This window comes from Leuresthes tenuis, unplaced genomic scaffold, assembly GCF_036924035.1.
Source record: "Leuresthes tenuis unplaced genomic scaffold, fLeuTen1.0.hap1 SCAF_13, whole genome shotgun sequence".
NCBI lineage: Eukaryota > Metazoa > Chordata > Actinopteri > Atheriniformes > Atherinopsidae > Leuresthes > Leuresthes tenuis.
In genome coordinates this window covers 21,430,928-21,446,999 of record NW_027325367.1, presented here as the reverse complement: position 1 = coordinate 21,446,999, position 16,072 = coordinate 21,430,928, and the positions used below count along the sequence as shown (strand labels likewise).

The following is a 16,072-nucleotide window of genomic DNA, read 5'->3' as shown; positions in this document are numbered from 1 at the left end:
ATGTGCTTGGATTCATGCGTGTGCACACATTGATACATCCGGATATTTTTGTACATTGGAGGGCATTTTGGTTTGAGCGTACGCCATGTTTCAGTAGGAAATCCACACAAGTCTTTACATGAGGCCCCTGGGCTCTAAATTAACTTTTTCGATCACCAGCCAATGTGGCTGGTAGGTTTCTGAAGTTACCAGCCAATCAGAATTTCCACTAGCCACATTTTGTCCCGTGCAAAAAAGAGAGATTATGTGAGCTGCTGAATTAATTTGATCATTTTATTAACAAAAGCTTTAAATTAATTTTACAATGAAGTTGGGAATGTATGTCCAATTAAAATAATTACAAAAAAATTAAACTTAAGTACATACAAAAATGATCCTAGCATTTCATTACTCATGAACCCTTGCATACAATCTTCTTCCGGCTCTCAATGAAGGCGGTCGCATTTCTACTTTCTCCTGATTCTTCCCTCTCCCATATCTCTCCTGCTTCTCTTGTCTTGTCCGGTCCTGTCTCAACTTCAGTGCCTCTCTCTGCATTGCTTTCAAACTAAATCATGGAATTGATCGGCTGGTCTCTAAACGCAATTGACAAAATCTTTGCTACAAGAAGCTCGGGTCCAGGGGAACCCGCCTGTCCCGACGGTACGTTTGCCGCTGGGTATACGAGGGACTCCTGGGAGAAGTGGAGAGTCGTGTGCCTGTCGATTCTTTCCGTTGAAGACGTTTAGGATCTATACATATTCGGAACAATGACAACGGGCTTTCTGCTGATTGGATTAGGCATTGTCCTGATGTATCGCAAAATTCGGAAGTCGGAGACAGCAGTCACAGGCCCCAAGCTGTCCAGCATGTTTGAATCGGTGGGCAGAGCTATTGGCCCTCAGACTGTGGTCATTAACCGCAATATGGAAAACATCTTGGTGAAGCTGATGGCTTTGCAAAGTCGTATGGATCGTTTTTGAGACCAGAATGGACAAACAGTGAGTCGTGTCCATTGAAAACGACTACTCGCCCTAACCAACAATCATAATCTAATCTGCATTCCTGCTCTCCTGGCAACGGCCTTGGCCAATCACTGCTGTGAGACGCTCTGAACTACTTCTCCCCCTCCCTTCTTCTTGGACACCTGGTGATTGTTGACTCCGACTGGGACCGAATCAAGGACTTCTCCATGGCAACCTGCTGTGGTATCACGATGACATCTTGTGAACTGAAACATTGGTTGAGAGCCAGACATAGCAACTCTCTGGGCTTACCCCCATCCCACGCCTTCGTATGTCTTGCGTTTTTTATGTGTGAAACGAGCAAATGTTTGTTTATGTTTTGAGTTTTTATGTTGGATGGTAACCTATGGTACTGTTCTTGATGTGCTGAGGTTTTTTTCCCGGCCCCACATTGTTCTCCCTATGGAGTATAGTCTGTGGATGTGTTTTTTCCCCCTCTCCTCTCCTCTTGTCCCCCGCTCCCCCCTCCTTTCTCCCTCCCCCTCCCCCTGAGCAACCGGTGGCGCCCTCGATGGCTGCGACCGTTCTAACTCCTGTATGTTTCTTCACACACTGGAGTTGGATAAACACCATTTCAATCTGCGTGCAATGTAATATTGTAATGCTTGATTGACAATAAATGCTTCTGATTCTGATTCTGATACTATTCAGGGGTCTAATTTGACCAATTTTTTGTACATAAAAAATTTTATTTTTTATTTTTAGCTAGAAATTTGACGATTTAATTTAATGTGACCCTTAATTTCCAAAAATATAAATATTTTACAACTTTCTAAACATGTTTTAGTGCAAATAATGCACATAATTACACACATAATCATGTACAGAGAGACTAATTATGAGGGGGATACTGTGAAATGCTTGAATATGAACAGTATTTAAAGGTTAAACATCGCCAGAGCTCTCTGAACTGACTTGGGACTGACTCAGAGCCCCCATCTAAATCAGTTCCATTTTTTCCTTTTCTCACAAAGTGTGGCCGGTGTGTGCGCACACCGTCACCATGCCAGATTTCTATGGCTTTGCGTGGGTCGAAGTCTTTGATCGTGTTTTCAAGAGGTCAGCGAGTGTCTCCCCTTTCAGGCTTGAGCGCCAGTCACTATCTACCTGCTTCATAACACTAAATCCCCTCTCACAGTCAGCTGTACTTGTTGGAATGGTGAGGAGGGCATCAAACAGATCCAGGAAGTCAGGACACTCATGGCGCAGCATTCTGTTGTAGGCCAGGTCTTCTCAAAGGTCCCTGTTGCAGGGTCAGACAGACAATACAAAATGAGATGTTACGGTACGCGCTTTCAATGACTTTCAAGCACATGGAAAACAACTTTAGTTAGTAAAAGATGGCATCACATTTGGATTGTACCTTTCAATTCAATTAAATTTCCCTTTATTGTCCCTTGAAGGGAAATTAGTGTTGCAGCAGGAGCACACAAAAGACAAGGTACACAACGATAATACTGGCAATATGAATAAAACCCAATTAAAAGTCTAAAAGTCAATAATAAAAGTCATAATAAAAACAAAACAATATAAGAAGCACCATACACATGTACTAAAGCTAGCAAATGTTCAGTCCAGAGCTCCTACCAAAAATGGGAACTAATATCAAGAGTTAGGAAAAGTGCAAGTGCATAAATGTGCAACGCAATAACAGTGCAAAGGAACATAAACAATCCAGGGGCTACTTGCCAGTAAATAAGTAAATAAATTGCAGTGGGAATGAATGAAACCTGAAGTCTTTTAGTTCTCCTTATAGGAGCCCTAAAACAACAATCTGAGGGCAAAAGCTCAAACTTGTTTAAAAGTGGATGATGAGGACAATGCAGAATAGCATTAGCCTTCCTCAGGACCTGTCTGGTATAAATGGACATGGTACTGGCCTGCTGACTTCCTCAGATTTTTCCAGCAGTTTTAACAAGACGATCAAGACGATTCTTGTTTAACAAGTTCAGGTTTCCAAACAATGCAACAATACAAAAAGTTAAAAGAGATTCAATAAAACTTCTGTAAACGAGAGTCATCACCTCAGAGGAAACATGAAAGGTTCTCATTTTCCTTAAAAATAACAATCTTTGCTGAACCTTTTTGGAGGTAACATTGACATGGGATTGGAAAGTTTATTATCAAGGACCACACCAAGATATTTATAGCTCTCCACCATCTCAACATCAGCACCTTTGATATTAGTTGGTGGTGGAAAAGAGGTAGACTTCCTAAAATCAATAACCATGTCTTTGGTTTCCAATACATTTAGCACGAGAGAAGACTCATCACACCAAGCTACAAAGTCATCTACAGCAGGCCCATGGTCCCGCTCATCCCCCTGAAGAAGACTAACTATAACCGTGTCATCAACAAACTCTAAGATGTGTCTGTTACTGAAGCTGCTACGGCACTCGTTAGTGTACAAAATAAAGACGAGGGGCGACAAGGACCAAACTTGAGGAGAGCCAGTGGAAGAGAAGAGCACACTGTAAACTCTCACACACTGTGACCTGTGAGTTAAAAAGTCGGTTATCCAACTAATCAGGTTAGGATCTAGTTTAAAATGATGGAGGAGCCTATCAGCAAGCAGAAATGGTTGGATAGTATTGAATGCTGAGGAGAAGTCTATGAATAAGAGTCTGGCATGTGTCTTCTGCCCCTCCAGATACGTGAACAAAAGGTTCAGTAAAGTAACAACTGCATCCTCTACACCTCTACCAGCTCTGTATGCAAACTGCAGTGGATCAAGATATTGTTCAACATGCAATAAAATTTCCGCTTTGATGATCTTCTCAACTGTCTTCATCACTAGAGAAGTCAGAGCTACAGGCCTGAAATCATTAAGTGCTTTAGGGGAGCCACTCTTTGCAACTGGAACAATAACTGAATGTTTCCAAAGCTTGGGTACTTTATGTAGCTCAAGAGACAGTGAAAAAAATTTAATGGAAAATGCTGCTCAACTGATCTGCACATGTTTTTAGTACTCTGCCACAGATATTGGCCGCATTTCCCAGATTCGTTAAGAAGCTCTTAAGCGCTAAAAGCTTCTTAGGAGTGGTCTTAAGAGCACTGTGAAAGAAGGACGTGTTTCCCAGAGTCGTTCTTAGCTTAAGAAGATCTTTCACTAAGAAGGAAACGTAAGATCGCCCTGACCCACTCTTAGCAGCCTTCTTTGCAACCAAACGCTCACAAAGTTATATTTGACACTCAAAGGAATACTAAAACCATGTGTAATGATGAATGTGCGTTCAAAGCTGCAGAACACTGACACAAGAAACATAGCATAAGAAGAAAAATAACAATATAAAAATAAAGAATGACCCATATGTTCCAGTAGCTACATAAATTGAATTAATCATCATTACTATCACTCATTACGGTTTCACACACATTCGGCATCTGCATATAATGTATAATGTATAAAAACATCACCAACCCTGTGGTACTTCACAGATATCAGGGAAACTGACGGGTGTAATTGAACTCGGCTGGAACCTCATGAAAAGAGGCTCCACCTGCTAATCTATATAACGGTGTTGCTAAAGTCCACACGTGTGAGACACCATGGCTGCAATACAGCATATTCTCGCTGCTAACCAACAACGTCGCCGTGCGCGAAGCCAGATGGTTTACATAAATGCCTATGTGCGTCAGCACTTCTCCCCACTTAACGTGCTGTCGGACCGGGCTGTCAAGTCCAAGTACCGGCTTCCCCGTGTGGAGATCCAACGCCTCGTCACGCGAGTGTCACCACACATTCAGAGGGCGACCCGCTGCAAATTTGCCCTTAGCCCAGAGGTGCAGCTCCTGGCCACGCTGCGTTTTTACGCAGTGGGGAGCTTCCTGGAGGTGGTGAGGGACGGCACCGGCCTCAGCAAGGCACCGTTTCATGGAGTGTGGCAGACGTGACACCGATCCACCTGCGCCATGCCCGGGACACACATCAGAATGTCCACCACCCGTGCCCATCGCCTCACCTTTGCATTTGTTTTTTTGGTTTGGCTTTGGAATTTCTGCCACTTCTTTCTTACAGCATCCTGTCTTGCAGGCCACAGGGACTAGAGGGGGACATCTTTTGGGCTATGGCCTGCCAAATTTGGTTCTTTAATGTCTTTTTTTGCCCTTCGTTCCCCCAGATAACACATCACGGTGCTGCCAGACCTCGTCCACTAATACGGCCATCTCCTCTGTGGTAAACGAGCGTGACCTCTTGTTCCGTTTGCTGGCTGCTTTTTCCATTCTCACAGGTGTGTGCCACAAGGGGATATATATGTATATCTTAGCTGTGATCACACGCACGCGTGGTTAGCCTAATTGCACTTGTGTGTGGGGACTATATGGCATTGTGTGTGATTTATGCGCTGATAAAGTGGTGGGTGATCGATTTGACTGGTATCGATTGATTTAGTTTCAACGCCACGGCGGTGGACAGCTCCCACTAAGAGCTTCTTAAGAAGCTTCTTTGGCGGGATCTTAAGAAGGCAGTTAAGAACGCCTCTGGGAAACACCCCTATCTTTTCCCTCCTTCTTAGCCGAACCGTTCTTAAGAGCCTTCTTAAGTCCTTAAGTACAATCGAATCTGGGAAACGCAACCATTGTCAGGTCCAGGGCTCTTAGCCGTAGTTTTTTTTAAAGAAGATCAGCCTCATCAAAAGAAAATGGAGACATGGGCAATGTGTCATTAAAAACACCTTAGTTTTGCACCTTAGTCCTCCTGAAATAAAGACCAGTCTTTGTAATCAAAACACCCTTGTAGAGCAAGTGAGCTGTCGTTGCTCCAGACTATCACCTGCTTTATGCACACCTTTTCCCTGCTCAGCACAGATCTATAGTGGGAAGGAGGTGAACAGTGTGATCTCAGGGCCGTACGCAGGGTCCAAAAAATACTGAGATCATGAGTCAGAACTTCTAGTTGGGTTCAGGGGCATGCTCCCCTGGAATTTTTTTTTAATTCCGTTATTCAAATCTGGCCATTTTCAGAGTCTTAAAGGAACATAAACAACATCATAATGACCTTCAGGCTTATTTGTTTTGTTTGTTATCAGAGACCATCAGCCTCATCCTACATGATTTGCAAATGAGTTACATTGTAAAACTGGAGAATGAATTTCATCAAGTCATGGATTAGGAATAAAAAGGAATGAATTGTCCTGGGACAGAGGGATAATATATACAAATGCTTCATATTTCCTTCAGTATTTAAAATAGATAATCAAGCCCTATTACACTATCATGTTGATGATAGTGCCTAATCTGTTCAATCTTGTTAAGGAAAGACAGCTTTTGAACACATTTCTATTATAATCTTACACAATACTTCAATTATCATGCATTATACATATCACTTTTAAAACGTATACAGGTTTGACATAATTTCTTCATTTTATAGTACCTGCTCTCCCTCTATCACTGCTCCTCTTCTTGCTGCTTGACCCAAAGATGAGCTTGGTTTGGCTCAGTCTTTTCCTCCCTATCCTGTTTTCCCTTCAGTGAAGAATATAAAAAACTGGACTATCTCACTCACCTGCACCTTAATGCTAACGTCAATAATATTGTTAATATTGTAACTTTTTACACTTATATTTTAATACCCTACACTTTTACTGAAGCCTTTTTCTTATTTTCTTATTTTGTGTGGAGTTATTGTGTCAAAGTTTTTTAAATATTTAGCTTCTTGGTAGCAGGTAAAAAGATGATTATGTATGTGACAAATAAAACTCTTGAATCTATGAACACAGTCAAATACTAAACTGATAGAAATGAAAACAAGACGCCATTTCAACATCATGTTTTCAGATGTATCAGAAATCTTAAAAAAAACAGTGCGTTGTGGAGGTAAAAATGGGGAATTCTGAGGCTTTTTGAAGGACCATTATGGTGACTCATGAAGTAAGGGCAAGTTACCACAGAAAATTATTTATTATTATTTTGAAAATTAACCGGGTGTTTTATTTTGTTTCTGCGCATGACTTCCTGCCCCGCACGATCTGCTCTGTGCCGTGTTGCTGTTTAATTTTCAATCAAAGATGTCGCTGATATTTCAATCTCAAAATGAATGTTGACTCAACCGGTGGAAATTGATTGACGACCGACTGAGTTAAACAAAATTAAACTTTGATTCATGTTTCCTTGCTGTCCGAGTTGTACGCTGGGCTGCAATAAAAATATCTCCACATTAAAATGTATTTTTTTCTCACAGTTATCTACGACTTAAACTGCTCTCCACCTACATTTTTAGCTTGATGTGCTCCTCTTCCAGTGACTGGTGTGACTGACTGACTCACTAACGGTAGCGGTAACAATATCAACATCAGACTTGTGTGTGACAGTTACCATAGGAATCGACAGTGCATGTTGTTGATGATGCGCAGCACGTATGTCCAAACTGAGCCACTGTTTTATTAAACAGTCGCGCTACTCTTGGCTCTTCAAATATAAAATCACCACAATTTAAGCAAAAAAAAATTTTAAAATACCGACGACACGACTTCAGTGTCCTCAATGATAGTTACGGCCTTGTGTGATCTGAACAGCCCAGAGGAGGTCCTGCCTCGGATTTGTACGCCCCTTTAATAGATCCATAACATAGATCAAAAGTTTTGTTACGCCTTGTTGGACAGGTGACATACTGATAGAAACTGTTTCGTGATATCTTGAGATTGCAATGGTTGAAATCACCTAAAATAAAATTAGGAGCATCGGGAGAGATAGATTGCAGATCGTGCGTCACTTTAAAGACTGTCGGTAGCAGATCCGACTTCAGCTTTGCCGTGGATGTAAACAACTGTGATGAATATTTAAGGAAATTCCCTTGCAAGGTAGAACGGCCTCAGTGACACAGACAAAAGCTCAATATCAGTTAAGCACAGCCGCTTCCGCACAGTTACTTGACTGCACCATCTGCGATTTATGTACAAGCATACGCCTCCTCCCTGAGTTTTACGCGTCACTTCACTGTCCCGATCCAAACGCATGTGGACACCAAAGCCACTAATTTCCAGAGAAGTCATTGTCCGAATCAGAGAGCCATGTCTCAGTAAACGCCTAGACACATGCATCCCTGAATTCCCGTAGGTGAAGAGCATTTGCATGTAGTTCATAAGTCTTATTTATCAGAGACAGGACATTTGCCAAAATAACAGATGACAAAGGAATACGGTTCTTATTCTGAAGCCTCCCAGTGCCCTGGCGAACGCCGCTTCTCCTTCCTCGTTTCCGACAGCGCGGCTTTCCAAAGTTCTCCCGAGTTTCAAAAGATAAATCCTTCATAAGGTTTTTGTCCAGTGAAGGATCTCTCCCAACAATGAGAGCCTCCCTTGTGTACATGATTGTTTGGGTACTAGTAACACCAGGTAAAGTTACAATAAACAATGCAAATAAAAGGTAGAGAATCTCCATTTCTCTTTTAAGAGAACTCTTTTAAAACAAGTCACTAAATGTACAGGTTTCAGATCATCATCGCTTAAAACAGATATAAAACAGAAAAAAACACGAGAGTTACAGAGCAACAAACACCTGCTGCATGTCGCCACAAGAACAGCGCCACGTCAAATGACCTACTCAAGAGTAATTCCGCTGTAAATTGACACATAGCCCTATTGTTCAAGGTCATCACAAGGTACATGAGATGTTTTTCTTAAACTTTATTCAACAGTACCTTGGCTGAACCCTGCAGTGTATAGGGTTAGGGTGTTTTCAGAATGGTCCATTGATCTGGAATCAAGTCGATATCCACTATAGCTGTCAGTAGAAGAGGTCGGAAGTGACTAATAACCTGGTCTACGTCATCATCACCAAAATCTGAGAACAAAGGGGAAAAACGTTGATACAAAGTTAAAGCGGCCGTCTGTAACTATTTTTGTGTTATATTTATATCTATGGAAGGCAGAGCTTTAGCACAGCAGAGAGGAAGAAGGAGGGACCTAGAGACTGTACTAATTCAAATTTTCTGGCTAAGTCCACTTTTTTCTCATAATTACAGACTATAGCTTTAAGGAGTTGTCTTAAAACATAAATGGGGATATATTTGTTCATTACACTTTAATTACTGACCTGCACTTGTGTCTGTCTCTGGCCAGCACTGGAGATTTATCAGTCGCATTGCCTTCAGGACATCACTGTTTACACCGGCAAACCTAGAACTGATGCACTGGCACAGGGCATCTATGAGATCATTCTTGGACTTGTCATACTGGTCAGGCTTCATCGGTTTCAGGAGAACTTTCTTATAGATGTCCGTCTCCAGTGCTGCTCTCAGTTTAGGGCCGGGTCTACAGTTGTGCACAAATCAATGGATTAATTAATTATTTGATTAATTATTTATCTTTACATACATATTGTGAAAAAACACAACCTAAAATCAAATAATGAATTGTATGACATATGATACATACCGGTTCTCTCCGGGTTCTCCGGCTTCCTCCCACCGTCCAAAAACATGCACGTTTAGGTTAGTTGGTGGCGCTAAATTGTCCTTAGGAGTGAGTGAGAGTGTGGATGGTTGTTTGTCTCGTTTGTCTCTATGTGTGGCCCTGTGATGGACTGGCGACCTGTCCAGGGTGTACCCCGCCTTTCGCCCGATGACTGCTGGGATAGGCTCCAGCCCACCCGCTACCCGATTAACGGATTGACGGTATAGAAAATGGATGGATGGATGATACATACCTTATACATACATATACATAATCACCATATTGTAGATGCTGATTTTAATTAGTTTTTATTGTGTTTTTATTTATTATTATACCGAGACCTCAGTTCCGTATTTCGTTCTTTTCATGTCTCATGTCTTCTATTCTATTCTATACCTTAACTTGTACTTTTCTATTTCTTTTCAACATTACGTTGTTTTCGTGATCATAAACGAGCCACTCACGACCAGTTAGCCATTTACAATTAAATTTCCTTTTTTTTGTTTCGCGAGGTCCAATATCCTCCCCCTCCCTTACCTCTTTGGTAGACATATCCTTTCTCTTCACGGTCGGCTGTCCCAACCATCTCCACATCTTGTTTGTGTTTGTGTGTGCATTTGTATTTGTATTTGTACCGGTGTCTATCGTTTTTCCAACCCAAGAGTGACCAACGCCCACTCCCCTTGTGCGGCAGCCTCGACTGATGTGTTCCCATAGAAACCGCGCTTCCCGCGATATAGATGGAAAACTTAGTCATTTATAGTGGGAATTGAGTTTTTTTTTAATACCCGCATTTGGCGGGTATTAATTTAGAGCCACATATATATAAAACCTAAAATCAAATAATGAATTGTATGACATGTGATACATACACATATGACATATGACATACACATATGACATACACAGATGATACATACATATGATTCATATATTGTGGAAAAGACTGGAAACTTGTCTGCCGGTGCGTTAGAGGCTGATCTGGAACGTCATTGGCTAGCTTGCCTGCCAATCATAATCAACCTCGACCAATCAACTCTTCAGTATTCTGGGACTTACCAGAGCAGCGGTACAAGACGATGACGTTTGCAGGGGAATTGTGAGAGAGCAAAACAGGTGTAGTGCCGAAAAGAGACTGCTTTCCGAAAAACGACTGCCATCCACGGGAACGCGCATAAATTCAGAGGAAGTGGTTGTAGGTCTACTTGTAGATATAATATACGGTCAGCTGGCAGACTGAATTTTTTTTTTTTACTGTGCGGTAGAAATGTCCTGTAGAGGGTAGATGCTTTACCTTGCCACTTTTATTGTTGTTGTTGTTATCATTGTTGCAACGTGATTTTACACTGCTTTGATCAATAAATAAAGTTATTCAATATCCCTGTTGCAATTATTTTATTAGGATTAGGAAATTAATGGAGAAAAGAATACAGGAGTGTTTCCACGTCACATTAATAACATAACAAATAATGAGAAATTAGTAGCCTAAATGTCAAAATGCTTCCAACAATAAAAAGACAATTGTGTTTATTTATTTACATTAAGGGCAGTCAGATTGTCCAGCAGTAAGATTGCCTTACCTCACATGTCAGATACTTGTGAAATAATTATAATGTATAACAGTAACGTGAAAGCATGTACAGTATACAATCTAAATGGGAATTAGATAAAATAATCAGTTTCTTATTTGAAATGTTTTAAACCAAAAAATAGCTGTCCATTATTGATAGTAAGAGATGAGGATAAGAGGAAAACAGAAAGCCTTGAAGTCATGTGGGTACGCACCTGACCGCAGTTGAAGGTACCGCAGTTGACCAATGACACTCTAGGTTAGGCTAATTGATCATAATCCATCAGGCAACTTGTTCCAAGAGACTGAATGGATCTGCGCTTCTACAAAGACATTCACAATTATAAGACAAATGGGACATATCCCGATGGATATTCCAGAAATGAAAAAACTAATATCCGTCGAAAGGCTAACACCTTTGATGTGCAAGGTAAAACTATGTTAGAACATTTATTAGGCATGAATGGTGCATTCCTCTTCTCTACCATTAGTAATTGGCCCAGAGATGGGCAGTAACGTGTGTATCATTAATTTCTGTTACAATTTCTTGAGTGGCATTTTAGATGAATTGTACTCTTAAAACGATTTTTAATGCACAATACTTTTTACTTTTGCTTGAGTAATATCATTCTTAAGTAACAATACTCAGTATTTTGTTTTAATTAAAGAGATATTGTTTAAAGTAATTATTTTGATCATTACCTTTTATTGATACTTGTGGAGCCTAATATTGTTCAAAAGTAAAAAATAGTCTTATGTAAGTACAATTTTTGTCTATTCTTCCTACCTCTGGTCAGGTATTGTCAGGCTCATTATTAGTAGCCAAGACAACCAGATAATAAAATAAATTTGTAAATAATTTTTATATTTTCAAGTGAAAAGTATCAAGTGTGACCTTTTGCACTTAGCAGGTCTTTCTCTTGAGCAGATACAGGAGATTAACTGCTCTAATTTTCTTTGGAGTATTCCAGTTTCATCACAAAAGACTCAGAATCACTTGTATGTACACATCTGGACAAAATTGTTGGTACACCTCAGTTAAAGAAGGAAAAACCCACAATTCTCACTGAAAGCACTTGAAACCTCCAAAAGTAACAATAAATAAAAATTCATTGAAAATTAAATAATCAAAATCAGCCATTACTTTTGAAATGTTGATTAACATAATTATTTTTAAAAAAAAACTAATGAAATAGGGCTGGACAAAAATGATGGTACCTCTATAAAAGATTGAAAACTATTTTACCAGAGTGACATGATTAACTCAGGTGTGTCCTTTAATTGACATCACAGGTGTTTCCAAACTCATAATCAGTCAGTCTGCCTATTTAAAGGGAGACAAGTAGTCACTCTGCTGTTTTGATTGGGGATGCTCGCGAGATTTCGGTGCGGAAGGATAGTTTGGTGGAATGCGGTAAATTCAAAACAACACGAGAGGAAAAAAGTTAAATAAGGAGTGTTTAACATCATCACTAGAGTGTAGAAGGTAGGTAGAAAAGTAACTTACGGAGAGTAGAGTGGGGGATATCGGCCGACGGCCTGTACAGGTCCGGTAGCGATATCCTAGCGCTACTTTTGGTAAGCGGGTGTAAAATGGAGGGGGATAGAGAGAGTTGTAACAATACAGAGATGAGTGAAGAGGAGTTTGAGATTGATAGAGAGGGTGGTGAGTGGGAGCAAGTAGGGAGAGGAGGAATGTGGGAGAAAGAGAAAGAAAGAAGGTAAAGATAGCGTAGAAGACACGGAGAGTGAGGGACAGGAAGATGAGGAAAGGAATAGGAAGAAGGGAAACTTTAATGTTGTAGTGAGATTTGAAGGTGAAGGGGGAGTTAAAAAAATGGATCCATTAAAAATTACAAAAATAATCAGAACACAAGTAGGAGAAGTCAAATACGCTAAAGTGTTAGGAGATGGAAACTTGCTAATCGGGTGCAACACAGATACTCAAGTGGAAAAAGCTCGGAAAATGGTGAGTGTAGGAAAAATGAAAGTTTAAAAAACGGTGAGAGTTGGAGAGCAGAGAAGTTTTGGATGTAAGGGAGTGATAACAGGGGTTCCCCTTGGAATCAGTATGAAAGTCGTAATAGAAAACCTGAGAGTAAGAAATACAACAGTTAAAGATGTTAAAAGAATGACAAGAGGGCCTGAGAAAAAAGAATCAGAAACAGTGGTTATAGAATTCGATGCAAAAACGATCCCAAAAGAAATTTATTTGGATTTGTAAAATATAGTGTTAGAGAATTTGTCCCAAAACCAATGAGGTGCTTTAACTGTCAAGAGTACGGACATATTGCTAGCAGGTGCACAGGGAAAAGAAGGTGTGCAAGGTGTGGAGGGGACCATGAATATGGGAAATGTGGGACAGGTGTGAAACCAAAATGCTGTGACTGTGGAGGAGAACATAGTGTAGCATACTGGGGATGTGAGGTTATGAAGAAAGAGATAACAGTGCAGCGGATGAAAGTGAATGAGAAAATATCGTATGCTGAAGCTGCCAGGAGAGCGGGAAAGGAGAATGATAAGCAGAAGCATAGAGAGAAACAAGTGGTGACGGATATTGGGAAAGAAATTGAAAAGAAAATGGTGGAGGAGAAAAAAAGATTGGTGACATTTGTAGCAGGGGTCATAAATGCGACTGCAGATGTTAAATCCAAAACCGAAAGAATACAAATCATAGTCAAAGCAGCAGTACATCATCAGGGTATGAGAGGGATACGATGGGAAGAAGTGAGAGACGAGTTAAGTGTTCAGGCCAGTCAAGATTCATCATGTATTGGATAGTATTAATAATAATGATAATCCTTCAATGGAATGCAAGAAGTCTGTTTGGCTGGGTTAGAGTGGGGTGCGGATTTTACAGCATTAAAATATATATACATAGCATTAATAAGGTCTAGAATAGATTACGGTTGTGTGGGATATGGATCGGCAGCAAAATCAGTACTCTCGCAATTAGATATAATCCAAGCCAGAGCATTAAGAACTTGTCTCGGAGCAATAAAAACAGCACCAATATGTTCACTACAGGTTGAAGCAGGAGAAATGCCACTAGGGCTCAGAAGAAAACAGCTCATAGCCAACGACTGGATAAATTTAAAAGGACACAAAGATGAACATCCAGCAAAGACAGTTCTGGAGATGTGCTGGGAAAAGGGGAAGGAGGAAAAAACGAGTTTTGGGTGGGTCAGTGAGGGTTTAGCAGAACAACTAAAAAATACAACATATGGAATTCAGCCCAACAGTTCTGTGGACAGTAATACCAAAATGGATGCTACAAGAAACAAATGTAGGCTTAAACATGTGGAACATCAAGGAAAGAAATACAACAGCAGATCTAGTGCAGGAATTTAATAACTATGTGGAGGAAAAATATGGAGAATATGTGTATATATATACAGATGGGTCCAAAGAACAACGGGAGTAACAGCAGCAGCAATGGTGGTTCCCATTTATAATAAGACAATTTAAAAAAGAACATCAGATCATTTAAGTATATATGCAGTAGAATTATGTGCAATATTGCTAGCAATAGAATGGATGGAGGGGGTGAGGGATAGGAGAATAGTTATATGTAGCGATTCATTTTCATCACTCTTAGGTATTAAAAGCGGAACAGCAAAAACACATCAGGAAATTTTATATGAAATACAGTTAAAAACATCCATGTTAATGCAACAGGGGAGGGAAATGGTGTTCATATGGGTACCAGCGCATGTAGGAATAAAAGGAAATGAAAAAGCAGACAAAGCTGCTAAGGATGCAGTAAAGAAAGAGGTGGTGGAAATGAAAGTAAAATTATCAAAAACAGAAGGGAAAAGTTTAGTATGGAAAGAAATAAACAATCAGTGGAATCAATATTGGAAGAATCAGGAAAAAGGAAGACATTTATATAAATTACAAAGTGTAGCAGGAGAGGCAGGGTGTTATGGACAGAACAGAACAGAACAAGTCATTATTAGCAGGATAAGAATAGGTCATTGTAAACTGAATAATACACTTAAGATAATGGGGAAACATCCAACTGGGCAGTGTAGCTGTGGGGAGAAGGAGACAGTGGAACATGTGTTGATAGCATGTCCCAGATATGGAAGGGAGAGGGAAATAATGAAGATAGGGCTGCAGAGGGCAGGAATAACAGAATATAATTTGAAAAACATAGTAGAATCTGCTAAGTCTAAAGAAGGGAGGAGAATAACAATACGATTCTTGGTAAATACTGGAATAATTAAAAGAATATAGAAAAGAAGAAATAAGGAAAAAAAAAAAGAGAGAAATTTAGTCCAGTAGATGGCGGCATATGCAACACCAAGGATGCCAGCTGCCATTAAACATCAAAGAAGAAGAAGAAGAAGAACACTCTGCTGTTTGGTGAAAAGGTGTGTACCAAGGTACATCAGTGTCAGATCGCACCATTCGTCGTTGTTTGAGCCAAAGTGGACTTCATGGGAGACGACCAAGGAGGACACCACTGCTGAAAAAAAATCATAAAAAAGTGAGACTGGAATTTGCAAAAATGCATGTTGACAAGCCACAAAGCTTCTGGGAGAATGTCCTTTGGACAGATGAGACCAAACTGGAGCTTTTTGGTAAGGCACATCAACTCTATGTTCATAGACTCAAAAACCAAGCATACGAAAAAAAGAACACTGTCCCTACGGTGAAACATGGAGGAGGCTCAGCAATGTTTTTGGGGCTGCTTTGCTGCATCTGGCACAGGGTGTCTTGAATGTGTGCAAGGTAAAATTAAATCTGACGACTATCAAGGCATTCTGGAGAGAAATGTGCTGCCTAGTGTCAGAAAGCTTGGTCGCAGGTCATGGGTCTTCCAACAGGACAACGATCCAAAACACACAGCCAAAAACACCCAAGAACGGCTGAGAGAAAAGCGTTGGACTATTCTAAAGTGGCCTTCCATGAGCCCAGATCTGAATCCCATTGAACATCTGTGGAAGGAGCTGAAACATGCCATTTGGAGAAGACACCCATCAAACCTGAGACAACTGGAGCAGTTTGCTCATGAGGAGAGGGCCAAAATACCTGTTGACAGCTGCAGAACGCTCATTGACAAATACAGAAATCGTTTAATTGCAGTGATTGCCTCA

General features: G+C 40.4%; 1 protein-coding gene across 1 annotated transcript; it reads right to left on the bottom strand.

Moving 5' to 3' along the window:
• Positions 1–1,852: 1,852 nt before the first annotated feature.
• LOC140267249 (uncharacterized) lies at positions 1,853–10,138 on the bottom strand. Its single transcript, XM_072362465.1, has 5 exons — positions 9,938–10,138; positions 9,383–9,599; positions 9,042–9,259; positions 8,647–8,789; positions 1,853–2,247 (listed from the first exon to the last, which is right to left on the bottom strand). Exons 1-4 carry the CDS (start codon positions 10,113–10,115, stop codon positions 8,674–8,676), a joined length of 729 nt encoding a protein of 242 aa, XP_072218566.1. The 5' UTR covers positions 10,116–10,138; the 3' UTR covers positions 1,853–2,247; positions 8,647–8,673.
• Positions 10,139–16,072: the final 5,934 nt, after the last annotated feature.

Excerpts from the sequence above, each read along its gene's own strand:
- LOC140267249 (XM_072362465.1), bottom strand. The coding sequence starts at position 10,115 with ATGGGAACACATCAGTCGAGGCTGCCGCACAAGGGGAGTGGGCGTTGG. Across the intron at positions 9,260-9,382 it reads GGAGAACCCGGAGAGAACCG|ACCCGGCCCTAAACTGAGAG; the intron begins GTATGTATCATA and ends GCACAACTGTAG. Across the intron at positions 8,790-9,041 it reads AGAGACAGACACAAGTGCAG|ATTTTGGTGATGATGACGTA; the intron begins GTCAGTAATTAA and ends CTTTGTTCTCAG.